The sequence below is a fragment of the Thermobia domestica genome, chromosome 12, assembly GCF_964235325.1.
Source record: "Thermobia domestica chromosome 12, izTheDome1.hap1.1, whole genome shotgun sequence".
Taxonomy (NCBI): domain Eukaryota; kingdom Metazoa; phylum Arthropoda; class Insecta; order Zygentoma; family Lepismatidae; genus Thermobia; species Thermobia domestica.
In genome coordinates, this window is record NC_137465.1 from 221,367,355 (window position 1) to 221,393,637 (window position 26,283).

At 35.0% G+C, this 26,283-nt stretch overlaps 1 protein-coding gene across 1 annotated transcript in view; it reads left to right on the top strand.

Annotated features, from left to right (window-relative positions):
• The window catches only part of LOC145666270 (sodium channel protein Nach-like), a 103,073-nt gene that overhangs the window by 11,194 nt on the left and 65,596 nt on the right, over positions 1–26,283 (top strand). Inside the window, exon 6 of the mRNA XM_081733333.1 lies at positions 2,845–2,959. Within this exon, the coding sequence (XP_081589459.1) occupies positions 2,845–2,959 (115 nt within the window). The remainder of the gene's footprint in view (positions 1–2,844; positions 2,960–26,283) is intronic.

Genomic DNA, 26,283 nt, shown 5'->3' on the forward strand with positions numbered 1-26,283 from the left:
ATTTCGGATGAAAGTAGTGAGCCTGTGTTTCATCTACAGACACAAATATGGCCTTGAAACCTTCTGGATTCATATGAAACAACTGCAAATTCTGCTAAGGTAATTGGCGTGCTTGTTTGTGATCAATGATGAACACTCTAGGGGGTTATTTCTATGACAAAAATTTCGCACCCTGAATTGTAGTAAAAATATACTAAACATGTTCCTGATAGCCATCAAAGACTTAGTCATGCATCCGGTTGTGAGCCGCCGGTCTTTTGTTGCTATTTCATGCACATTTTTTAAAACAAGTCCGTCCGTAGTAGAGGTGTTGTACGTACATCAACTACCGGAATCATCTTCAAGTTTGCTGTGAAGGTACTTTAATTTCATGGGTGCTTCTAGACGCTTGCATTTGACAAACCACCTCTAAGGGTACGATTACGCCTTATAACTTTCTTACGTGATCAATTTATTATAAAGGTATCGAACCACAACACGAGTTGCACATTTGTTCATAGTACAAGCTACGACATAATACACCCTCCATTCCAAAAGAAACCGAACTTTTGAAAACAAGTAGTACCACTAGTGCCATCTGTTGTAATATTTTACCGGTAGATGGCGTAGTCTTTCATTGACAACTGGTATAAATGTCATGACATTTGGATGCACGGCAACAAAGTTATTGCGTTTCAACTGTCAGTGTGTTGTGTACATCCGTCGGAAAATGAGTTTCAAACAACTAGCTGCAATTGAGGTTTGTGTTAAACTGGGTAAAACTTTTAGTGAAACGCACCAAATGCTACAAAATCCATATGGTGATGAGAGTGTATCCCGTACGCAAGTTTACGAGTTGTTCAGGCGATTTAAATCGGGTAGAGAGACGCTGGATGATGACGAAAGATCAGGCCGTCCCAGAACCGGATTATCGGAAGAAAACACCGAAAAAGTGCGTGAATTCATCAAACATAACAAAAACTCGTCGGTGAAAGTTATTGAAATGGAATTAGGCATTCCTCAAACAACCGCATACCGCATTTTGACCGAAGTTTTGGGCCTTAAGAAGGTTAATTCGCGGTTTGCACCACACAAACTCACCGAAGACCAAAAAGTTGATCGAATTGCGCATTGCAAAGACATCGTTAAAAGTGCTCGGCAGGATCGAAACTTCTTGAAATCGATTGTAACTTGTGACGGGACGTGGTGTTTTGAATATGAGCCCGAAACAAAGCGGCAAAGTGCTGAATGGAGAGCGCCGGATGAAGGAACACCCAAAAAAGTCGCTTGGTGAAGTCAAAAGTTAAGGTGATGCTGATTTGTTTTTACGATTCAAAAGGAATTATCCACAAAGAATTTGTTCAGCCCGGCCAGACAGTCACTGGAGAGTTTTACTTGGGCGTCATGAAGCGTTTGCTGGCAAGAATTCGTCGTATTCGGCCCGAATATCGCGAAATCGGCAATTGGACTCTTTTGGACGATAATGCACCATCACATCGTTCGCGACTTGTAACTGAATTTTTGATCAAAAATCATATTATTCGGTTGCATCATCCGCCCTATTCACCAGATCTCGCTCCGTGCGATTTCTATCTGTTCCCGAAACTGCATTTGGCGATGAAAGGAAAGTGGCACGCATCGATTGATGCCATTGAGAAGGCGACGACCGCCGTCCTAAAGACCATTCCAATAAAGGACATGGAGAAGTCGTTTGACAACTTGTTGGAGCGTGCAAATATCTGTATCGATGCAGAAGGGGAATACATTGATTAATAAAAATGACTTGTTCCAAAATGTACATTGCTTTTCTGTTTTTTTAAAACGTTCGGTTTCTTTTGGAATGGAGGGTGTAGGATATACTTAATAGGACATAATAGGACATAATATGCTTTCTACACCATAAAGAAACGGAAAAAACAATTGGTGTGGGAGTATTACGACATGCGTGTTTAAGTTCTGAAATAACATAACTTTGTTCTTCTACCCGTTTCATTTTGATAGCCCGGCTTAAACGTCTTGATGATCCATCTTAAAATATAGTTTTAAATAAATTAATAGTAGTTTACAAGAAATCACATTGAATAAATGTTTCAGTGCTTGTCAATTGTGACCTTATAAATTTCGTCTATAATGTCTGGACTGTTTGAAAAAAAATGAGAATGTTTTTTTTAATGTAGTGTCCCGCGATTATGTGACTGGGCTTAAAGAAACGGTGATAATTAGATAGTGATAATAGTGGAATTAAGGCTTAAACGTCCTGATGATCCATCTTAAAATATAGTTTTAAATAAATTAATAGTTGTTTACAAGAAATCACATCGAAAATAAATGTTTCAGTGTTTGTCAATTGTGACCTTATAAATTTCGTCTATAATGTCTGGACTGTTTGAAAAAAGGAAAATGTTTTTTTAGTGTAGTGTTCCGCGATTATGTAACTGGGCTTAAAGAAACGGTGATGATTAGATAGTGATAATAGTGGAATTAAGGAAAGAGGAGAAACGGGAGAATCCTGTGAAACCCCATGCACACGGTGTTAACCCACTACAAAGCTCACTTAGCGCGGTCTGGTATTAACCAGAGATTCTATGTACTTGAGGTGAATGCTCTACAACGTAGCCACAAAGGCGCAAAATCTGTCTTATTATGTTGATAAAATGTTTAGGAAGTATAGATTATTATTTCCTATACTTTCATCATTCTATTGAGCTTGTGTCTTTTCCAGGAGATTTTATAAAAACAAAGTGCTTAATGATACAGTATAGAGGCTTATTGTAAAGCATTGGACGTGTAATAAAACAATTAATATGCTCATATGTTAATTTCAGAATAGCATTCCTAACAGTACGTTCAATATTTCTCTTTCAGTGTCTCTTGGAGGCGTCATTTCCCTGTTTCTTGGGGCTAGTATTGTTACTGTCGGTGAGATGGTATATTTTTCAGTTGTGAGACCGATCTTTTTATATTGTAAGAAGAGATCACGGTGAGAAGAATCGGATTTCGTGTCCGGTGTTTCATACATCCATTATTGTGTTACATTATTGTAACGCAGAAAATCGAACATGTAGTGTGTTATATTATTAGAGCATCATAGTCAATTATACTCACAAGATAAACTTGTATTTTAGGAGAAGTTCCCATCAATGAACTCCATACCGAAATTTATCTATCATATTTTTAATTGTAATATGTAAATAAAGCAACATAATTAGAATATTAGTATATTGTACGTCCAATAAGAATTCCAAAGCCATGAATAAGTACAGTTCTCTAAAAATATTTTCCGGACGAGGTAAACAGACTTTTCTTGGAGATGTGTGAAACGAACCTCATTGTTTCAATGGACTAAACACATTGCAATTACATTTTAGCCATATTCCATGATGTAATCTCCAAAGTATACAGATGTAGAATTATTCGAGATCAAGTTTGGGAAATAGTTTCTTTTTAAAATAAGTAAAACAAGTCAAATTAAAATTTATTGTCTAGAAATTTCTTAGCTACAATTAACCTTTCGATTAATTTGTTCACCTTTGTCCATATAATTGTTTCTTCCTTGCTGATAGATTTAACCCTCTGCTCCTGTAGGATGAGATGGACACAAATCACATCTATCTTTCTTTTACTTTGTAAACAAAGAATTGATATAGTATGTGTATATATGTTATATAAACACCGTCATTAGTGCACAATGAAGTGAATTACAATCCATTATACTTTTGTATAGCAGAAAATACGTGATTATATAGTGGTTTGTATAATACTGGACAGATTATAAATTATCATACAATTTTAATGTGAGAGTGTTATTATTAATTAGCTATGCACATCTTACGAATATTTAGTATAGAATATCTCTTGGTACCTCCGTAATCTATTGAAAGAAACAGCCCAACAAACAGGTGACGTTCACATTGCAGTTTATATATTTGTTTTTGTTCCATGATTAAGTACAACACACACTGATTATAAAAAAAGTGTTTCTTCTACGATAACTACCAACAAACCTTAAGAGAGATATGTATTCTAATGTATCAGTTCGATTTACTTCTATGCACATATGCAATATTATTGTAATACTAGTGATTATTCTATTAAAATTAAAAGCAACATTGTATGCTATTAATTATGTAATAGTGGGAGTATAAAGTATAGCAGACTTTAAAATTATTCTGCACACTATTATAATGGTAGTATTCCTGCAGCGAAAGTTCTACAATTATTAAAATAGGTTATGAACTTCATGTTCCTACAAACGTCATAGTTTTCAATTGCTAAAAGCAGAATTTAAAAAAAAAAATCCTCTGGCATCAGACAAGCAGGTAGAGCAGATAGTGAGGCTTATTGACGAGATTACTTCCTATTGGAAATTAGAATCGCCCACAGACTAAGATGTTGCTATTTTATTAAGAGTATCATTCCCTTTTTAAATCTCAACGGGGCTAACAATAAGATACAATTATCTGTTAATAAATGGGATAGGAAATTGAAGCCAAATAACATTTGTACAAATATGGGTTCCAATTCCTTATAATTACTAGCACGGAACAACTTGAACTGCCGACAACTCCAAAACTATCACAAATAGATTTACCTTTGTGATTATTATTTCTGGGGCTGAGAAGCAAAGTAGTATAAGCCATAAATATGAGTTTTATAGGAGAATCGAAAAAGTATTTTCAAAACAATGTTTTGTTGAATTACTTTGATTATTTATTGAATATTGTAAAACTTATACAGGATCTCTACGTAAACAGTTTCGTTCTTTTTTGTGTTCTAAAGTCGTATTGTGTAATGTTAGCAACAATGTTTACAGTGATAGTGTAAACTGACTTGTAGTAGTTTATCACAAAATTATATTTCAGCCATATATTAGCAAAGAAAGAACTGCTTATAATGAAAAACAAAAACACATTGTAAAGCAGTAATTTCAATATATCTCACATGAGATACATAGAAATGTTGTTTGCAGTGTATTTATTAGTTACATACATCTAATTATGAATTCAATGGTTTAATAAATAACTATATGAAGTTATTACACTGACAATCATTCGGGTTCTGCTTAAATTGATTTTCCATCATCGTCACAATGCGGTACGTTTTTGTAGTAGTCATGTCAAATGTGTGGGGGATCCACGTTAAAAGTCTTCAAATATCCTTGCACTTTGCGGAACTGACAGGCTTCCAAGTTTCACTTAAATTGCGGAACTTCATCCGACCATATAGCATGAAGGGTATATTTGTTTAGGTCAACAATTTGAAAGCCTTTATGAAAGCTTTCCTTGTAGTATAGCACTCTAGGGCTGTCTATACGTACTTGCATGTGTACCATTTTGGATATAAACACATCTTGTTCACTACTACCTTTCTAAGGAAGACGCAAAGGACTCGAGCGTTCTCCCTACAATGCCTTGAAATTCCTGAATTTTTTCAACTCCATGTTAACAACGATAAAGGGTTGTCTATATCTGCAACAAGTTGTTGCGAGTTGTTAACTTTATAAGTGTATAGCATTCTTTACCTCCCACACAAACGGTGACTTGGATTAGTTTACAACTTGCTATTCCTGAAACTAGCTCTTTCCGGACCGAAATCAGCTTACCACTGAAAAGATCGTACTAATATAAGTAATATATATATATATATATATATATATATATATATATATGATAACAATTTCGAACAAAAAGTGACTTGGCATAGTTTACCTCTCAGCCCCAGATTTAGGTAATATCATATGTGGGGATTTTAATATCATATGGGGAGCGCGGTGGCTCAGTGGTATAGCGTTCACCTCCGGTGTTTGGGATCCCTGGCTCGCTCCCAGCTCGCGCCGTGTGGACTTTGTGGTGGACAAACACCGTGCTCGTGGGTTTTCTCGGGGTTCTCCCACTTTCTTCATTTCACCATTTTCATTCATTTCTCATCACCACCGTCTCCTTTAGCCTAACCAGCATAATCGTGGGACGTAAAACTTAAAGATTTAATTTCATTTATTTTTTTAAATATCATATATTTTCCTTCTTCCAATACCTTTCATTCCTCTTATGATTTATTGTTCTCTCGAGAATCTTTCCTTCATCCTTAACATCAATTGAGCTCAGTGTTCGTACTTTGAGGGAAATTTCCCTAATCTACGGAAATTTTGTAGGTAAATTTAGCAAAATGAGAAAGAGAGAATTTTTCAATAAAATTTTAAAAAGTCCAGGGAAAATGTCGTGTTGAGAATTTCAACGCTGTTCGATCCTAAACCCTAGCATTACTTGAGTATATATGTTTAATGCAACAGGATTAAGCCTGGACCAATCTCGGGGTGGTACGTATGTGTCCCTCAAAAACCTGTGAGTGGTGGTAAGTTTTCAAATCAGTGGAAAGCTCATTTGGGATAACACTCAAGAGAAAATAACGTTTGCTTGATATTTAGGATAGAAGCTGTGAACACCTTGTAAGCTGAAAACTGTTATCACTTATGTTGTTTTGAAGTATTCCGCTGATAAATAAAGAACAATTAGTGCTATCAATCGTTTTACTTTCTTCTGTAGTAATATGTGAATAAATAAAATTGATTTTTTTAAAAAAGAATCCATTTGTTCTGGATGAGATAACATTTAATTATGGTTTCGACTACGAGGTTGAACATTCGTAGATATTATGATTTACGATTTTCAGGATTACCATCTATGAATTCTCAAAAGATAATAAGCAGATTTTAAATTGAGAATACATAAAATACTCATAAACCTAATTAACGTTTCAAAATATATACAACACAAGCTTCAACATGCTAAGCTCTTGTTTATTTACTAACGTTAAGCTTCTCGCTGTGTATAAGGCTGTATCAAACTTAATCATGCAGAAGCGCCTTACCAATAAGCCGTTTGAGATATTTGAAAGTATTGATGTTCTTACGTATATTTAATGCAACGAGAAGCATTTATTTTATACAATTTTGTAGCAGTTTCTATCAATGATTACAATCGGAAGAACGTCTTTCTCTTTTTATACTTCATATTTCTGTTGTAAAAATATTTTGATTAAATTAAAAAGAACACTGTTTGAAGCAATATTATATTAATCCGCCTAACAGTACCAATAAACGGTATAGTAATTTTAAAATCAAATATGTATTTACTACATATTTTATATGCCTACCTTTATCACTTCCTGACATACCATAGAGCGTATAAACTGTTCTAAACTACTACGAAGTAGGAATTTGTGTAATCATATAAACAAAAGAGCGAAAGAATTTAAAAAACTATATTCATAATGATGAAATAATATGATAATGTTTACATTTCATTTAGTTTGAACATCCAATTCAAATTTCCCACATTGAAATTGAATATTAGGTAGATGTTGTAATAGTCAGATTATCCTATTATTGCTGTGGCACTCTGAGTACTAGAAATATATTCACTTCCACATTACCTTTCTACGAGTTTACTCTTAGTTCAACATACATTTAATAGATGGCATTGCGGCTTCACAGTGAGAAATTGATATTGACTAGTGGGACAACTAGCGGCGAAAATGTGAATTATTACGCGGGAATTTTTCGATGCTTGAAGACTGTTCATAGTGTAACACACAGTCATTATTGTGATAATAGTGGAAACACACACACACACACGCACATACACACACATATATATATGCAGAAATTCTCATGTTATTTAAATGGGCGTTTTCTTGGAATACAAAATCTTATCTCTTAGATAGTTGAAATCTAATATAAATAAAATAAAGCGTTTGTTTGTGTTTATTTGTCTGTCTTTGTGCGGCCTGGGGACCAGACGAGTGGACCGAGTTACCAAATTTTGGTCAGGGGTACCTTGGCCCAGGCCCCAGATCAAGACGAAGTCCTTTTTTCAAATTTCGTACCAGGGGGTCTCAGAGGGGCGTTTACCGGAACTGGCTTGGGAACCAAACAAATTGACCGAGAGTTACCAAATTTTTTTAGTCACGAATACCTTGGTGCAGGCTCCAGACAAGAAAATGTAAAAGTAGTAGAACATGACTGATATTAGTGTCGAGTCCATAGTTTTCAGGATCGGGGAAATCAATGGTGAAACTCCGATCGCATTAACTTCCAAATTCGCTTTATTCGGCTCCGGGCCGGGAGGCGCCGGGGGAAGGATGCCGAGACATTTAAAAATAATCCAAAATGACCGATATTAGTGTCAAATCCATAGTTTTCACGGTCGCTGAAATCAATGGTGACACTTCCATTAGCGATGACTTACAAATTTAGTTACAATTGCATAAGGGCCGGGTGTCAGCCGGGGGGGATATCGAGACATGGAGAAAATTGCCAAAAATGACCGATATTAGTATCAAATCCATAGTTTTTGCGGTCGCTTAGATCAATGGTGATATTCCCACAGGCGTTGACTTCCAAATACAGCCCCCGTGCGAAGCATGGGTATATTCAACTAGTAGGAAATAAAATTGAAAGTTGGTAAACTTGTGGATTTAAGAGGTGCGAGGCCGTAGGCCGAGTAATCGTGAGGGTCAGGGAGCGTAGCCCCCAGCTTGGCCTAGTTCAGGAAGTATAAAGAACAAATACACAAAATTCACTCTTAATGCAAAGGCTGATAGCTAAGAGATGCGAGGCCGTCAATTTATATAAGACTGAAAGTGACTAATTTTGTAACTTAAAGCTCTTGAACTATCCGACCGATCTCAATCAAATTTTCAAGATACATGAGGTTCGGATCTGGAAACATTCATGTAATTTCACTTTAACGGTAGATCCTAGGGGAGGGGGAAGGGATGGGACGTATAAATAAAAACTAATAAAATCTAATATTTTTGAACCATCCAACCAATCTCCATCAAATTTTCAACACATTTGAAGCTTGGGCCTTGGATGTTTTTTTATCGTTTCACTTTTGTGAGCCAACCTACGGCAGGGGAAGGGGAGGGATATTTTATTTATATCTAAAAATAAAATAAAATGACTGCCTTTGTGTCCATCACTTTTGAACCACCCGACCGAACTCAATCAAAGTTTCAAAATACATGAGTTTAGGGGCAGGGATTACTTTATTCTATTCACTTTGACGATGCAACGTAGGGGAGGGAGAGGGAGAGAGAAATTTAAAAATCATCAAAAATTACTGATATTAGTGTTGAGTCCATAGCTTTTGGGGTCGATGAGAGAAACAGTTACATTTCTGATGCTATTTCAAGTTCAGCCCTGATAGTTGGGAAAGGGGAGGATACAACGTAGGGGAGGGGGTAAATATTTTAAAATTATCAAAAATGACTAATATTAGTGTCTAATCCATAGTATTAGGGATCACTCAGATGAACAGTGACATTTCTGACCTAGTTTAAATCCAAAATCAGCCCCACCACTTGAAGGAGAGGGAGACAGATATATATATAAAAATGATCGATAATGGCTACTATCACTGTCGAATTTATAGTTTTTTTGGTCGCTTAGATGTACAGTGATACTTTCGATCCCATTTAAATTCAAATTAAAACCCGCAACTTGGGGGAGGAAGAGATCTTTAAAAATGATCGAAAATGACCGATATTAGTGTTAAAGCTATAGTTCTTGGGGTCGCCGAGATGAACAGTGACACTTCTGACGCTGTTTAAATCTAAATTCAATCTAAATATGCATCTTGGGGGAGGGGAAAGGGAAATACATAAAACTGGTCAAAAATAACCCATATTAGCTTCCGAGGTCTCTGAGATGACCGGTGACACATACGATGCCATGCCGCGCAGCATTGTAGAGGAAGAGGGGGAGATATATAAAAATGAGGGATATTATTGTCTGGTCCGTAGCTTTTAGGGTCGTTGAGATAAAGAATGACACTTTCGAACCCGTTTAAAACCAAATTCAGCCACACAACTTGGTAGAGGACGAGATAATAAAATGGTCGAAAATGACCAATATTAGTGTCGAATCCGTGGTTTTCGGGGTCGCCGAGGTGATTAATGCTCTTTTCGATGCTGTTTAAATCGATGCTATTAAAAACGAAAACAGCATGTTTCACGGGTACTAAACATTTGAGATACGGAGTTGTGCATTTAAATTTTCATTTCAACCCTGCGAAGCGGGTAATATATGCTAGTTAATACTAAACTTCCATTTAAAGTTACGAAGCATTATAGTAACAACATAGAAGATTTGCGAGTTAAATACTGTACATTCGATATCATGCCTGCATAAGAATTTTCAAGTTTTAGTAAAATTTACAGGCTGTTTACTGTAGATCTGAAATAACAACTAATAAAATAATATCTACATTCTATTTTAGAACAGGGGTCGCGGCGACTCCATGTTAAAGCGTTAACCTCTGCTGCATGCGGTCCTGGGTTCAAACCCTGCTCCCACCAAGTGAACTTTGTGGTGGACAAACAGAGTGCGCGTGGGTTTCCTCGAGGCTCTCCTGTTTCCTCTCACTTTCTTCATTCCACCATTTCATTCAGTTCTCATCATCACCGTCTCCTTTAGCCTAGCCGGCATAAACGTGGGACGTAAAACTAAAAAAAATCATTAATTCCCCCCCCCTATTTTAGAACAACAGTGACTCAACATTAGAACAATCACTTCTGGAGCGCAGGGTCCCTCTTTCAATCTTGGCTTGGGCTAATTGTGCTCTGTGATGGACAAATACCATGTGCGCAAGCTTTCTAAGGGTTCTCCCGTTTTTTTTTTTTTTTTTTCGTTTTCTTCATTCCAGCATTTTAATTCATTCTCACCATCATCCTCTTCTTTAACCTACACGATATAATCGTGAAACGCAAACTTTAAAGATTTTTCCGAAGTCTACTTCAAATCTAGTGGGTACAGCATGCGTTAATTAAGTACAGTAGAACCCCTCTAATCCGTCACCTTTGGGACTGGGCTTATGGTCGGAACGAAAAACTGGTCGCATTATCAGAAAATACAATACGGAAAATACGGATTAAAATAAACAATCCCTGAACTCAGAAATCATTTTATTGTTCTCTACAGTAAAAGCAAACGAACAGTAAGGACTAAAATCTGCAGAGTACAGTACAGAAAACACGCTCAACTGTACTCTGCAGTACTAAATGACAATGGGCCTCGTGAATCACCGACAAGTGGGGACAAGTTCGGCTCGAACATGGTCGGATCAGCCGGAGTGACGGGCCAGCCGAGAGCGTACGAGAAGGGTTCTACTGTAATAAACTATTTACACATTTTATTAGTTAGTTATTGTAATGTAATTAGTACATTTTTAATGTTAGTGTTGTAAGAATATGAGGTTCTGCGCGCTATTTATTAGAAGTATTATGCAATGCATGGTATATAACCTAATAAGGTATAAGAGATCTAATATCTTTTATTGTGTACTTGTAAAGAATTTAAGTCTATTTACTAGTCTCATCTCTGTCTTTTATATCTCACAATTTTGATTTGATATTGGGTGTGTGAAAAGATTTACTTTTTCTGGGAGTGTCTCCCTGGTACATCATCCTTGTCAGGATTTGTCTATTTTCATACTCGATACTTATCAGTAAATCATTATTTATTTCTTTTCTTAGTTCCAATTGGCTCTGATATGACGCAACGTGTTTGCCCGACCTTTAGTTCCCGATATGTATGTTGAATGGTATAACATTATCCATGGTCTAGTTCCCACCAATGAGATGTGTCCCATGTCTAAGAAATGTACATCGTGTAGCCATATTGATATTCTTCGTGTTCAGTGGTACTTATAACCTGGAATTCTCTGTTACGGTTTCTGGGACATATGATGCAAACAGTACGCATTTGTTTCTTTTAAATTGTCCACTTTCCTAATTTTTATTGGTATTCCTCTACGAAATATAATACGCTCCTCTTTTGGACCACGGATAGCAATCATGTACATCCGTCTTTTTTTCTTTGCTAGCTGTTAAAACGTGTTTTGTTTCTCCCCAACGTACCTGACATAATCTGTACCCATTATTGGGTGAATGTCGTGACTTCAGCAATTATTTGAAAGGTCTGTTCTCACTATAATTTCAGTTAATGAAGATATGATACATAATGTATCCAGTGTGAATCATCTTTTCTTCCTGTATTGCAACAAATTATCATTCTTCTTCGTATTTATACATATGAGATGACTTACTTACTTCTGTACTAGTTTTATTTTGTAATTAATTTCAGTTTAGCTGTAAAACCAAATTAAATGTGATAGAGCTTTCACCTCTAGTATGTGTGCTCCTTGGTTCGACTCCAGACCATACCAAGTGGTCCATGTGGTGAGCAAACATTCTGTGTGGGATGTTTCTTGGGTTTCTCTTGTTTCCTCCTGCTTTATTCACTCCAGCGTTTCATTAATTATCATCATCATCATCGTCTCCATTAGAATACATGCGATGAGTTAGTGATGTATGGATCCCTATTACGATTAGCTTTGAAACTGATTTTTTTTTTACTATAACATTGTCCTAACACAAGGCATGATTATGCCAATCTAATGATCACATCGTATTGAACAAAAATGACATATTTGAAAGTAAATTATCATGCGTTGTTCACGAGAAAATTGAATGTTTATAGTGATAAAAATTATATTTATCATTGTCACTTTGATACAGTTGATATTTTTATTATGTTAGAATAAATTATTTATTCATTTATTTCTGTAACTATATTGTATGAAAATATACTGTTAAGTAGAATATTGCTTGTTTGCTGTATGATTTATAATAACACTCACACAATCTCCTTCAACAGACGCGAAATTCAAAAAATGACGCAATACTAATTAGAACCAGAAAATCGTATTTGTGTATGGTAAACCAGAGTAATATTTAAAATAGGGAAAAATACGTTATAACTGAGAAAATGTGAATGTATATATTGTTTTAGTATAATGACTAGCGGCTACGAAAATCATTAACTTTTGATTTAAAAAGGTGGGATATATGCACAGATGTTTCGATTTTTCACACATGAATCTAATTGATTATTTTGCTCTGCAATGTATTAGCGTTGTATTTCTGTATCCTATTTTATATACAAAACATATGTATCAGTCTCTTCGATATCTATTTTCAATATGAATGAGTTTTGTGTCTGCTTTTGAATGGAAATCAATTGTAATTTTTACAGATTTAATGAAACATAGAATACGTGCTCTCTAATTAATGATGCTGTGGAATCAAACTGCATTGTAATTTTGTTTCATAAAAGATTCGTAAACATACTCTTTGTTGTTGAAATTTAATATTTAATTAAATCGTATTTCTTCTTTTTACATTTTCGCTGCGTGTTCCTGTGATTGCATTACAACGATCTGAGCTCTACCAAATTAAGCTCTAGCACGTACCGGAGTACTCTTTGACTAGAACCCATCCATCATAACACTGATGCGTACTACTAAATATTGTTGTAACAACATGTTGAACAACTGGCAAAGAAAATACTGTAAAACTCAAACTCTAAAAAGTATTTAAGTAATTTAACAAAATTCTCTCTATTTGTTGTGTTTAGTGTCATTTTCTGCAGCGAGGGTATTTTAGACGTAAACCTACAGCTTTAACAGGTATCCGAATCAAATGAGCCAGCACCGGGAATCGAATCCTTGGACTCCTGTACCAAAGACTGGTATGTTTTGTTTGTAGTTCCTAAACAACTAAGCTTATGAAAGTTTTTTGTTCGTAATTAATCGAAAACTTCTGTTACGATGGAAATGTAAAGAATGTTGCATGAATATTTATAATTTGTTGCGAAGAATGAAAAACACCCTGAGAGGAGGAAGAGAGGCATCATGAGCTTTAATGTTACGATTTGGCAAACATACTTCGTGAATGTAAACGTTTCTATGGATTCTTACAAATTATCTATTAGAAACACTATAATCTTTGAATGTTAGACTTAGGTGAAGTAGCGACTTTCAGAATAATTAGAATTTTTTCTAGAATCACTTATCGAAATAATTAAAACCACGTATATTTAGTTTAATTTCACATTTGAATTCAGAAGATGTTTCGGTCATTTTTTGTTCATTAAGTGTTTACATCAATTATATAATTAACTAGATGTGTATACAGTATGACGCTAAATTCATTATACAAAAGCAGAGGGGAATTTCCTGAAAGCAAAACAAACAAAAAAGTTATAATAAACATAGGGCGAAAATCGCGTCGTTTACGTGTTATAAGCTGCCGAAAGCGTGAGAAAACAAACTTTAGAGTTAAATATTACACAAACTACTGAGCGTAGACGTGATGCGGCATGGTATCATCAAAGGATCCTAACCTGCTCTATCTAAATTTGCAGTTTTCAGATTTGTGCAATGGCGGCGCAAGCGATTCCCCAAAGAACGTTAGGGATTCCCGGACATTTTATGACGTAAATTGAGTTGACAAGAGTTTGTAAAAGACGCCTCTCTACCTGGAAATAATACCATGTGACAGGTCAATACACATACACGCAGATAAAATATGGCAGATAAGGTAATGATCATTGTGTGTGGTTGCATACCTTCTGAAAAAGTACTAGTCAAGACGTTGTGCAAGATTTCACTGGAAACGTCACGTCGCTACAATGTAAAAATAAATACAATACAAGTCGATAGGTAAAAGAAAATAAATAAATTCCGCTTGCTAATCTGCTCATATTAATGATATCGCAACACTTTTGAGATCGCGTCTACCTTTAATACTACAGGAATTGAACAAGAACTACTACTAAGAGACAAACAAAGAACGCGTAATAATAATAATAATAATAATAATAATAATAATAATAATAATAATAATAATAATAATAATAATAATAATACACAGAACCGTTTGAGCACATTCATTTCGATCAGTACATCACACAAATGAGACTAGAGTACGTTCTTTTTGTTTATCAATACCAGATCATCATCAAAAGAACTCGGATGTCATTAATATGAGCGGATTAGTAGTATTATTGCCACGTGGTATTACTTCCTGATAGTGAGAATTCTTTTACATACTCTTGTCAACTCAATTTACGTCATAAAATGTCCGGGAATCCCTAACGTTCTTGGGGAATCCCTTGTGCCGTCATTGCACAAATCTGAAAATTGCAAATTTGGATAGAACAGGTACGATCCTTTGATGAAATCATGCTGCATCACGTCAACGCTTAGTAGATGATGCAATATTTAACTCTTAAGTTTGTTTTCTTACGCTTTCTGCAGCTTATAACACGTAAACGACGCGATTTTCGTCCTATGTTTATTAGCATTTTTTTGTTTGTTTTGCTCTCAGGAATCACCCCTCTGCTTTTGTATACTCCGCATAAAAAAATTGAGACAGATAACGCCGTACAGTTAGGCCACCCAATATACAATTTCTTATACCATAATTGTGTCAGGTAAAGAGAACTCCTCTCTCTCCTCCTCCTTTCTTCTCCCCATACTAAAATTAGCTAACAACATGAGCGCAATTCTAATTTCAATCTACACATGTATTAGCTTCGATAAAATGAAATAACAAAACCGAGACAAAACAAGATACATAAGTTGATGTAGGAAAAAGCTGAAACACACACGATGAAAAGTTGAAACCAATGGATGTCATTTACACAGAGATTCAAAAAAAGAAGCAGAGAGAGAGAGAGAGAGAGATAGAAGAAGAAGAACAAAAAGAAAAGGAGAACAGATAAAACTGTGGAACTCAAACCTAGTAAGAAAAGAAGCAAACATTATAGAGTTCCGTTTCCAGAAATCCAACAGCAATATAGAAATAAGGTTTGTTTTTACATATTTTTTCAGAACTATACGAATATTTAGAAGATCCTTTAAACATTCATTATACCACCTTCATAATGGATAGCATACTCACTTTTCAGTAGAACTGTATAGCTCCGAGACATATTTAGAAAAATGTCAAAAGTTTAACACACATGCTTTGTTAAGTTAATTTTTTCATGTTTTCGGCAGTCTATAACTCAGAAAGGAAGCATTTGTACACCCAGGTTGGTCTATAGTCTTTTACTTATCTTGATGTCAGGAATCGCCTCCCAAACGTTGTTGGTGTTGTTTTGAAACACCCTGTATATATATGAATGTGACTATTTTTGTGACTTCATACCTCTCGATCCACCCAACCGATGAAATTTTCAACATAGGTGAGGCTTAGACATGAGATGTTGTTTATAATTTCACTTTGTTGGATCAGCTTGGAAGAGGGGAGGGGAACGTATTAACAAACTATAGAAAATAACCGATATTAGGGTAGAATCTATAGTTTTTGCCGACGCTGAAACATGCAGTGACACTTTTTTTTGATTTCGTTTAAATCCAAATATTCACCCCATTATGTATAAAATTAATCTTATTTTCACCGTGCAAAGAAAAAAAAATGAAATGAAATGGAAGGTTTGTTTTACGTTCCACGATTATGCCGGTTAGGCTAAAGTAGACAGTGATGACGAGAGACGAGTGAAATTAAGAAAGTGGGAAGAAACTGGAGAGCCCCGGGAAAACTCACGAGCACGGTGTTTGTTCAGTACAACGTCCATACGGAGCGAGCTAGGATCGAACCAGGGACCCCAAGCACCGGAGGTGAACGCTCTATCACTGAGCCACCGCGCCCCCCCGTGCGAGGAACGTTTATTCTGCTAGTATATATATATATATGTATATATATATATATATATATATATATATATATATATATATATATATATATATATATATATATATATATATAGTTAACATTAGTATCTCCTTCCTCGCCAAATACATCACTTTAAGTCACCAATGCTTTTTCCTATTATATTAATGCTGGTAGAAACCCTTTCTCTGAGGATATTTTGTTATACTAAGCCATGTAAGTACATAATTTGCATTTGTTTGAAAAAGTAACAGAGATAAAGCGGGTAACCTATAGAAGAAGAATTATTACTCATTTGTCTGATAAAAGCCAAATGTTATAATCTTTCCATTATTCATGATCAACTGTTAATAATCCATTGTTTCGTTTGGACCAAGTAATTGCTCGACTACGTCTGCAATGAATCGAATTTCTTCCACACACACACACACACACAATTTTATACAGGGTCCTAGATGTAATTCAGATTCGAAAGCTTAATTCGTTCGTTTCTTCTGTCTGCTACTCGTACATTGATCTTCTGGTTACAGATTAAAGTTAATCCAAAGCTCAATTACCAGAGTCTCTTGGACTATTTCCCTGGAGATGAGTCAGATTGCAGATATGCAAATTATACCGAGAGGAGGAAAATTATTATCCAGTAGCTAACTACACTAAACTTCGGCTTTAGTAGCTTTTATGCTTTTGTACCAGTTAGATAGGAAAAAAAAGGTTTTGAAATTATCGTTAACTAGCAGCGTTCACCCCGCTTCGCTGCGGTCACCCCGGAACGCAATAAACTTTGTTACTTAGATAATTTTTACTTTTTCGCTTTCAAATTGCAGTAAATGTTAAAATTATAGCGCCTGTCATTTATGTTAACCCGCCGAGTCACATGGTCATGCGGGTTGCATATAAATACGTTTATTTTTACCTATGATGAACTAATAACAAAGGATTTGTACGTATGGACACTTGAATGGTCAATTATCTCAAGACACTGGTAATTAAAAATTAAAGTGATATGATAAAAACCATCTAGGGTCCAAATCATAATAACCCCCCAAAAATGAAAGAAATTGGTTCAGCCGTATTAGCGTGATGAGTTCACAAAGGATTTGTGCGTTCTCTTTTATATATATAGATATAGGCGTTTTGTTTGCTTTTTACTAATACCTGGTTAAGATATCTCTGAAATTGTACACTGTAAAAAAAAATGAGGTATTGAAACAACACAAAATGACTACCACTTTAGCGTGTTACTTGGATGTTAATTCAGCAACAAACACATCAGCTTCCGACCATATCAGAAATAACTCGTTACTACCTGAGAGAGTTTGCATTCGTATTTGTCGTTTAATACGAGCAAAGTTTTGCGAAATATATATTTGGCACTTTTGCCACGTAACCAACAATGTTCTATGTTTCCTGTAATCGATCACAGTAACATTGTTGTTAACCTGTGAATCGTCCGATAACAGTTACATAGGCACGGTTCTGCCATCTTCTGTTCATACATGCTAAGACACAAGAATAACAGTTGGAAGCACTGCTATCTGTGTAACTGTTGTCAAATGATTCACAGGTTTACAGCAATATTATTGTGACCGATTACAGAAAACATAGAATGTTATGTGCTACTTGCCCTAATGCGCAATATATTTCGCAAAGCTTTGCTCATACCAAACAACAAAAAACTGCATATACTCCTAGCCAGTAGCGAGGTATTTCTGATATGCTCTGAAGGCAATGTGCTTGGTGTTGAATTGACACACAAGTAACACGCTAAATTGGTAGTCATTTTGTGTTATTTCAACACCTCATTTTTTTATTGTGTAATATTGTAACAAAAATAGAAAATCAATAAGTTTCGGTTCCATAAGAGGAAAAATAGTCATCTCATTACTAGCTGCAATGGATAATTATAACTTTGTCTCATTCTAGATCTAATGCAAGAACATTAACGATTGCAAATTTGAAGAAAACACTGCTCACACTTACTTTGTACGGGCTACTTCAGAATTACATCATTAAGCGAAATCACAGTTCAATTCATACGAATATAATAACTTGAAAAATGAAGTATTTCGGTGTATGGGCCCCTATTATGCCCTTTTATCCTAAGGGGACGATGATTAACACTACACTGCTCGCGCGGATTACTATTGTAGTCCAGTGGGTTTCAGTTTTCTGGTATCTGAGGGTTGGCAACACTTGTGACGTTGAGCGGTCGTCTACCTTCCTACCCCATTTCTAGAACACCACTAGTCGAGTGATAGCACCCAAAGTCAACGCAGTGATGTTATACGGATTGTTATTTTCGCATGGACTACTACTGTAATCCGTGCGAGTACTGACGTGACAGTTTGTTTTCTGGTTAATGTTTTAACTGTTCTTGTTTTGAATGTATTATTTCACATTATTCGCTCAAATATATGTGATATATGTTAGTTTAAAATGTCAGAGCAAGAACAGATACAACAGTGGCTAACAGAAACTGAAAGTGACGATGAAAGTGTTTTCAGTATAGGACACTAAGATGAAATAGAGGACGCTGTTGTCGAGTAGTGACTCTGAAAAAAGTGCTAGTGACGATTTGGAAGAAATAGAAGATGAAAAAAGGAACGGTGTTATCCAGGAGGACAGGTTTCACGGAGAATTTTAAATTGGAAAGGGCAGAATTACCAGATGGTATATTGGTCCAGTGCACCAAAGAAATACGCGAACACAGCCTCATAACATCATACCTACACTGCATAGTTATTACTCCATACAACAACACTAAATTTGGAGTTGACATATTGCACAAATTGTGTCGCCAGTGTGATACAGCCAGGAATTCGCAAAGATGGCCACGCACTCTCTTCTTCCACGTGTTAAACGTTGCTGAAGTAAACGCTCTCATTGTTTTTAAAGCAAATAACAATGATGCTATGATCAACCGTAGACACTTCCTGCAATCTGTGGCTATGAAACTTATCAAACCTGTTTGTGGAAGATGAAGAAACAAGAGTACCCGAAAAAGATGTTTCAAGTGCAGTAAGTGGATCTGCTCCAACCACAAGCATACTCTTTGCACTGACTCTTATCACTGAAGCATCCAAAATTTTGCCTACTTTTGACCTTGTTTTCAAGTGTAAACGTTAAGCTTGCAAACAATTTAACAAATTCTTTTTTATTTTCTATAACAGTTTTTAACACTTTAAATGCAAATTTCCTCTTTTATTTCAATTTTTAATCAAATAGCAAGAAAATAAACGAACATTTACAAAAATATAGAAAAATGCATACGCATTGTAAAGTTTTGGCTTCTAATCTTTTTGTGCATTAAAAAACAAAATGTTTGCACTGAAATGTGTTCTTTATTGCTTGTAGAACCCACAAAAATCATATAAAAAATACCAATTGAATAACCACTAAGATATATATATATATATATATATATATATATATATATATATATATATATATATATATATATATCAAATGGACTACAATCGTAATCCGTGCGAGTACTTGTTTCAATAATTTCATGCGAGTACTGTAGCGTTAAGGCAAGGGTACGTTGATGGAAGAATTAGTGGAATGACAAAGTACGTGTAAACAGGAGAAAGAAAGAAAGAAAGATAATGAAAAAGAAAGAATAAAAGAGAATGAAAAAGAGAAAGAAAGGGAAAAAGAAAGAGAATGAAAAAAGAAAAAAGAAAGAGAATGAAAAAAGAAAGAAAGAAAGAAAGGAAAATGAAAGAAAGAAAGAGAATGAAAAAGAAAGAAACAAGGAAATAAAAAAGAAAGAAAGAAAGAAAAAAAGAAAGGAAAATGAAAGAAAGAAAGAAAGAAAGAAAGGAAAGAAAGAAAGAAAGAAAGGAAAATAAATAAATAAAGAAATATAGAAAGAAAAAAAGAAAGAAAGAAAGAAAGAAAGAAAGAAAGGGAAAAAGAAAGAAAAATGGAAAAAGAAAGAAAGAAAGAGAATGAAAAAGAAAGGAAGAAAGTAAGAGAATGAAAAAAGAAGGAAATGAAATAAAGGGGAAAGAAAGAAAGAAAGAGAATAAAAAAATAAAGAAAGGAAAAAGAAATAAACAAAGAAAAAGAGAAAAGAAAGAAAGAAAGAAAGTGAAAAAGAAAGAAAGAAAGAAAGAAAGAAAGAAAGAAAAAGAAAGAAAGAAAGAAAGGAAAAAGAAGGAAAGAAAGAAAGAAAGGGGAAAAGAAAGAAAGAAAGAAAGAAAGAAAAAAAGAAAGAAAGAAAGAAAGAAAGGAAAAAGAAGGAAAGAAAGAAAGAAAGAAAGAGAGAGAAAAAAGAAGGAAAGAAAGAAAGAATGAATGAATGAAAGAAAAAGAAAGAAAGAAAGAAAGAAAGAAAGAAAGAAAGAAAGAAAGAAAGAAAGAAAGAAAGAAAGAAAGAAAGAATGAAAGAAAGAAAGGAAAAATAAATAAATAAATAAATAAATAAATAAAGGAAGGGAAAAAGGAAAAAGAAAGAAAGATAAATAGAAAGAAAGAAAGAAAGAAAGTACCCCGAGAAAACCAACGGACACAATGTTGTCTATCAAAAACGTGCTTGGCCATGGAACGAACCAGGGACCCCATGGACCAGAAACGAGCATTCTATCACTGAGCTACAGTGTCCCCCAAAATATGAATAAAGTTAAAAACGTACAACAGAAGTCTTGGTATTTTTCTCTTCTTTACTTAGCAGAAGAATTTAAATAAGTTAAATAATATATAAAATTCCTCTTAATGTCTCTGTGGCTTATTGCTACAGTTACTGCCTAGTCTAGTGATATAGCATCACTTTAGTTAAATGTACAATAAACAGTAGTACAGTACTCATAAATCCAACAAACCATATTTTTATGATTATGTATGCCAGCATACGAATAAATCCAACCAGGGGTGCCCATCCCCCCCCCAAAGCAGATGGCGCACAACCCCCAAAAACTAATAATCTGTTCCCTCCTCAAAGCTCAAGTCCTCTAAAAACAATTGCCCAGTGTAACAGTAGTTTTTATAGTACTAGTAATTGTTATTTTTGTTGTTGTTTTTTATTTCCTGTAGTAGTATTATAGAATGCTTGTAGTAGTAGTAGGGGCAGTAGTAATTATAAAAATGGCATTACTTTTATTAGTAGTCTTGGTAGTGTACAATACTAAATATGTTCTATAAGGATATTGAAAGGTATAAAAACTTCTACACACGGTGTATGGCACAGGTATTACATTTTAACAATTAGTAGTATTACTTTTTTCTTTACAAAATATTGATATAATTCCCTTGTACATGAAAAGTAAGACGCAAGTTACAAGTTATTGAGTTTGATACCAAAAGAAAATGTTATCCTCGAAATTAGCCTACAAAAAGAAGTGATATCCAACAAAAAACATTCCTGTAAAAGAGCCAAGTACGAGTGGCCTTAAAAAGAATTGAAATCACAAAAATAGGTTCCAAGTTCTGGTGGACAACAGTTACAAACACTCACTGGCTCACTTCAAATTTAGATTTGAAACTTGGCTGGTGTCTGTATGGTTACCACTAGCTCACAATTATGTCAAACGACTTTATAATTTTCAACAGACAACATAGGAAAGTTTCAAATCTAAATTTGAAAGTGATTCCTTGAGTGTTTGTATCTGTTGTTCACTAGAACTTGGCGCCATCCTTTCATATAGCAACTTGCGCGGTACTTCATTCATAGAGTTTCTAAGCAGGGGGTAAGGGGATTCATTCTCGAGATTAAAAAAAATTGAATCGTGTTCCAATGTTATTCTGACGACAGCAAAAATACTTATTCGACATTAGAGTAAAATTCTTCCCCAATTTTTTTATTCCCCCCAATTTTTTCCTCGATGGCACAACTTGCGAAATTCATCGCTGCTGTGGGCGACCCTTCTCTCTTAAAACGAACCAACCTTTCCTTTCCTACGGCTGCTTGCGCGGTACTTCTTCATCGAGTATCGAAGCAGGGGGTACGGAGGTTCACCCAGGAAAATTTTTGAAAATTAGCTTCTCAAAATCGTGTTTTAATGCTATTCCGACAGTAAAATTGCTATTTCGAAAGTAGAGTAAAATCCCCCCCAAAATTTTTCTCAATGGCGCAGCTTGCGCCATACATCCCCCCTGTGGGCGACCCTGAATCCAACGACTTTGTGCTGAAATAGGTTAGGAATATGATGTTCCCGTAGTGCAATGGTCTCTCACTAGAGCGTACTACATCTACAATTATTATTATCATACTGCACAGTTTCCTAGTATTAAATAGGAAAGGGTACAATTAAATGTTTCACTCGTAATATCTCCTTCAGATATATATATATATATAAATGGTGTTATAAAACAACACCGAGAACTTTTGAGTTTTTTTCTTGACACCAGATAAGACAAAAGTACAGACCAACCTGGCTATACGAATCATTCTTTTCGAAGCTATAGGCTACCGAAAACATGAAAAAATGAACTGTAAAGGTCTATAGCTCAAACCCTATGGGACCTACCGCAGTCGAATCAAGACTTCACTTAGAAACTAATATGTGTACTATCCAAAGGCACATGCTTCAGAATCCTAAGGTACTCACACAACAATGCTTATAGAGGGAGTTTTGCTACCGGCATGCAATTTGAAGTTCTCACCAACTACCTTTATAGCAATTATTGCAGAAGTACCACAGGAATCTGAAACTTGAATATTTGAATATGATACATACTAGTTCCTCTGTGAAGTCTTGACCCGAGTGCGGTAGGTCACATAGTTTTGGAGCTATGAACCTTTAAAGTTCATTTTTTCATATTTTCGGCAGCCTATAACTTTGAAATGACAGATTTCAGCACCCAAGTTGATCTATATGTTTTGTCTTATCTTGGTGTCAGGAATTATTTCCCAAACATTGTCGGCGTTGTTTTGAAATACCCTATATATATATATATATATATATATATATATATATATATATATATATATATAAGAGAGAAAGAGAGATAGAATAGATAAATAAAATGGCTAGGTGAAGCGACAACCTGCCAGGAAGGAGACATTTGTCTCATTCTCGAATGTGTGGCTTACACGAGCCATTGCTTCTTATAGTTTATGTGATTTCCAGTAGAAATAGCCGGGATTCGAGTCCCTTCTTCTTTCCATGGAGCTCCGCAGGGTTCAAGTGATTCCAGGCGTTCGATACCGGATGTCCTTTGGATTCCTCCCTACCCCATGGGGTGAATTCCATTCCAATAATTATGTTGTGCTTATACTGGGAATCATGGTAGTCTACTAACTGGAAAATACTTTTTTTTATTTAACTTTCTACGCTTATGTTCTTTAGTTTAAAGGAAATGGATAGATGTTTAATGGAAATGAATGATTGTTAATTTAAATTTTTGTGCTCTCCTGCAAAGTTCTACTCTCCTAACCCATGACCAAGTGTACGAAAGGCACAAGCACTGTACACTAGACCAGTGAGGAGAGCCCCTACTAGTTAGAGAAATTTTCTTAGAGGAGCTTCCTTCAACAGTATGCGTAACTGAACGATAGGATTCATCCTATCGCCAATTGGACAAACTCCATTACCCTTCCATGGAAGAGTTTCTTGCTATGGCTCTAGAAACTGCACTGAACTGCTTTAATCGGTCACTGTGAATCTTTTCAGTTAGTGATTTACTAATAATATCAACTATTGTAAAGCACATGATAGTCACCAGGCATAGCTTGAAACAACCTTAAGCTTACGGACCACTTCAAATTATACACACTGACGAAAGTACAATGATACTGGCTCATTGACTAAATATTCCAAATGTTCAACACTCTAATTACCTTTAATATATTCAAAGGTGAATACGACAAGAATAATCACTACTTAACAATGGCAATAATAGAATCTTGTTAAATTGAAGTTTCACAACCCGTTTTAAATTGGTCTCCCAGACTTTAGTAATTCAGTGTCACACACATATTATTCCATTGCCTCAATATTCCTGCCCCGATATAAATAGAAGTGTCTAAAAGCTCAATAGTTTAATACTGTAATGAGTTAGTACTCTAATGACCTAGTACAAACTGGCTTCAAATTATCATACGAGAAATGAGATACACAGTATAGTATTCAGTATTTCAATGAGGATAATTCAGACCCACTTCCCAAAATTAATTCTGGTAGTGAAGAATATTATATGATTTTTAGAGCTGCTTCATGTAATAAAATGACTAATTTAAATAGTATAGTACAGGCGCGTACTTATAAAATTAATCTGCGCTATAGATATTAGGTGAGAACAGCGATTTATTTGCCAGATACAAACAAATATACTGATCTACGCACTGAGTAAAATCCGTTATCCCGACAGCGGTATATTGTAAAAATGTACGGAATCCTTATGTTTACTAACGAAATCAATACGGATCATACATTATCCGTATGTTACATACGCATTGCCGTTAGGCGTTACATCATGCCATTGCAGGATGTCTTCCATCTAACAGTCTTCTGTATGTTACACACGTAAACGTATGTTACTTACGTCAGCTACATATTACATCTGTCTATCTGTACGTGAAATCCTGACCATCTATATACAGTTCTTTCATTCGAATGGAAAGTACGTTTATTCTTAACACTTATACGGAAAGTACGTATAAATATCCTTTTTCTTTTAGCTGTATGTTTGTTGTACGTTAAGTCCAGAGACTATAGGATTTATACATGTAACGTATGTTTTTACGTACGCCACATATGATTTTTTTCTCAGTGCGGATCATTACCCAAAACTACTGTCTACAATTTGCCAAGGACATTTCGTAAAATAATTTTTTATCAATATTAATTTATTAAAATATTCCACTAATTTCTACTTTTGGCTCCATTCAACTTAATACGTCAAATAAATAGATATTCATTTACTGTAATTTCAGTAGATTGAAACATTATATTATACGAAGGGCAAATTCCAACGTGGTTCATATCAGTGCAAAAAAATCTTCGCACAGTAATTATACCTTAGTCTAACGTATGCAAAACTAATTTAAGAATATTTCCGATATTGCTACAATGGCCATATTCTCGTGCACCTCGAAAATGGAAACCTGCACAAAATAGCACTGCGAAATTGGTGTTCGAGTCAGAAATGATTAAAATATGACGATGTTACACTTTATTAACTTCTACATTTTTGAACATTTTCATTCATCACTTTTGAAGATACATGTATAAATGATCTGAGAATCTCATTTGACAATCAGTTAAAAATTTATCACCATATAAATCATATCATGGAAAAAGTAAGAAAAAACAAAAGGCTTTAACTTCTGTATTTTTTTATTTATTTCAGAGTGTTATAATATGTACTTATACAAATTATTAGTAAGATTTTTCTAGATTTTGGTTCTGTGATATGGAACTATATATCTCAAACTTTGACTAACAGCTTGACAGTGTTCTTGGTATACACATGATGGTAGCGCCAAAATATATTTTTAGGTTTATTGTCATTTAGACCTTCTACCGTTTAGACTTTATGCCGTTTAGGTGTTGTGTCACTTAGGTTTTGTGCCCCTAAATGATTTAGGTATTGTGCCGAATAGATTTTGCGCCGTCTAGCCCTTGTGCCGCGAAATGAGTTATAAGTATTATGCCATTTAGGCTTTGTGCCACGAAATGAGTTATAGGTGTTATGCCGTTTAGGCTTTGTGCCATGAAATGAGTTATTGGTCTTATGCCGTTTAGGCCTTGTGCCGCGAAATGAGTTATAGGTCTTATG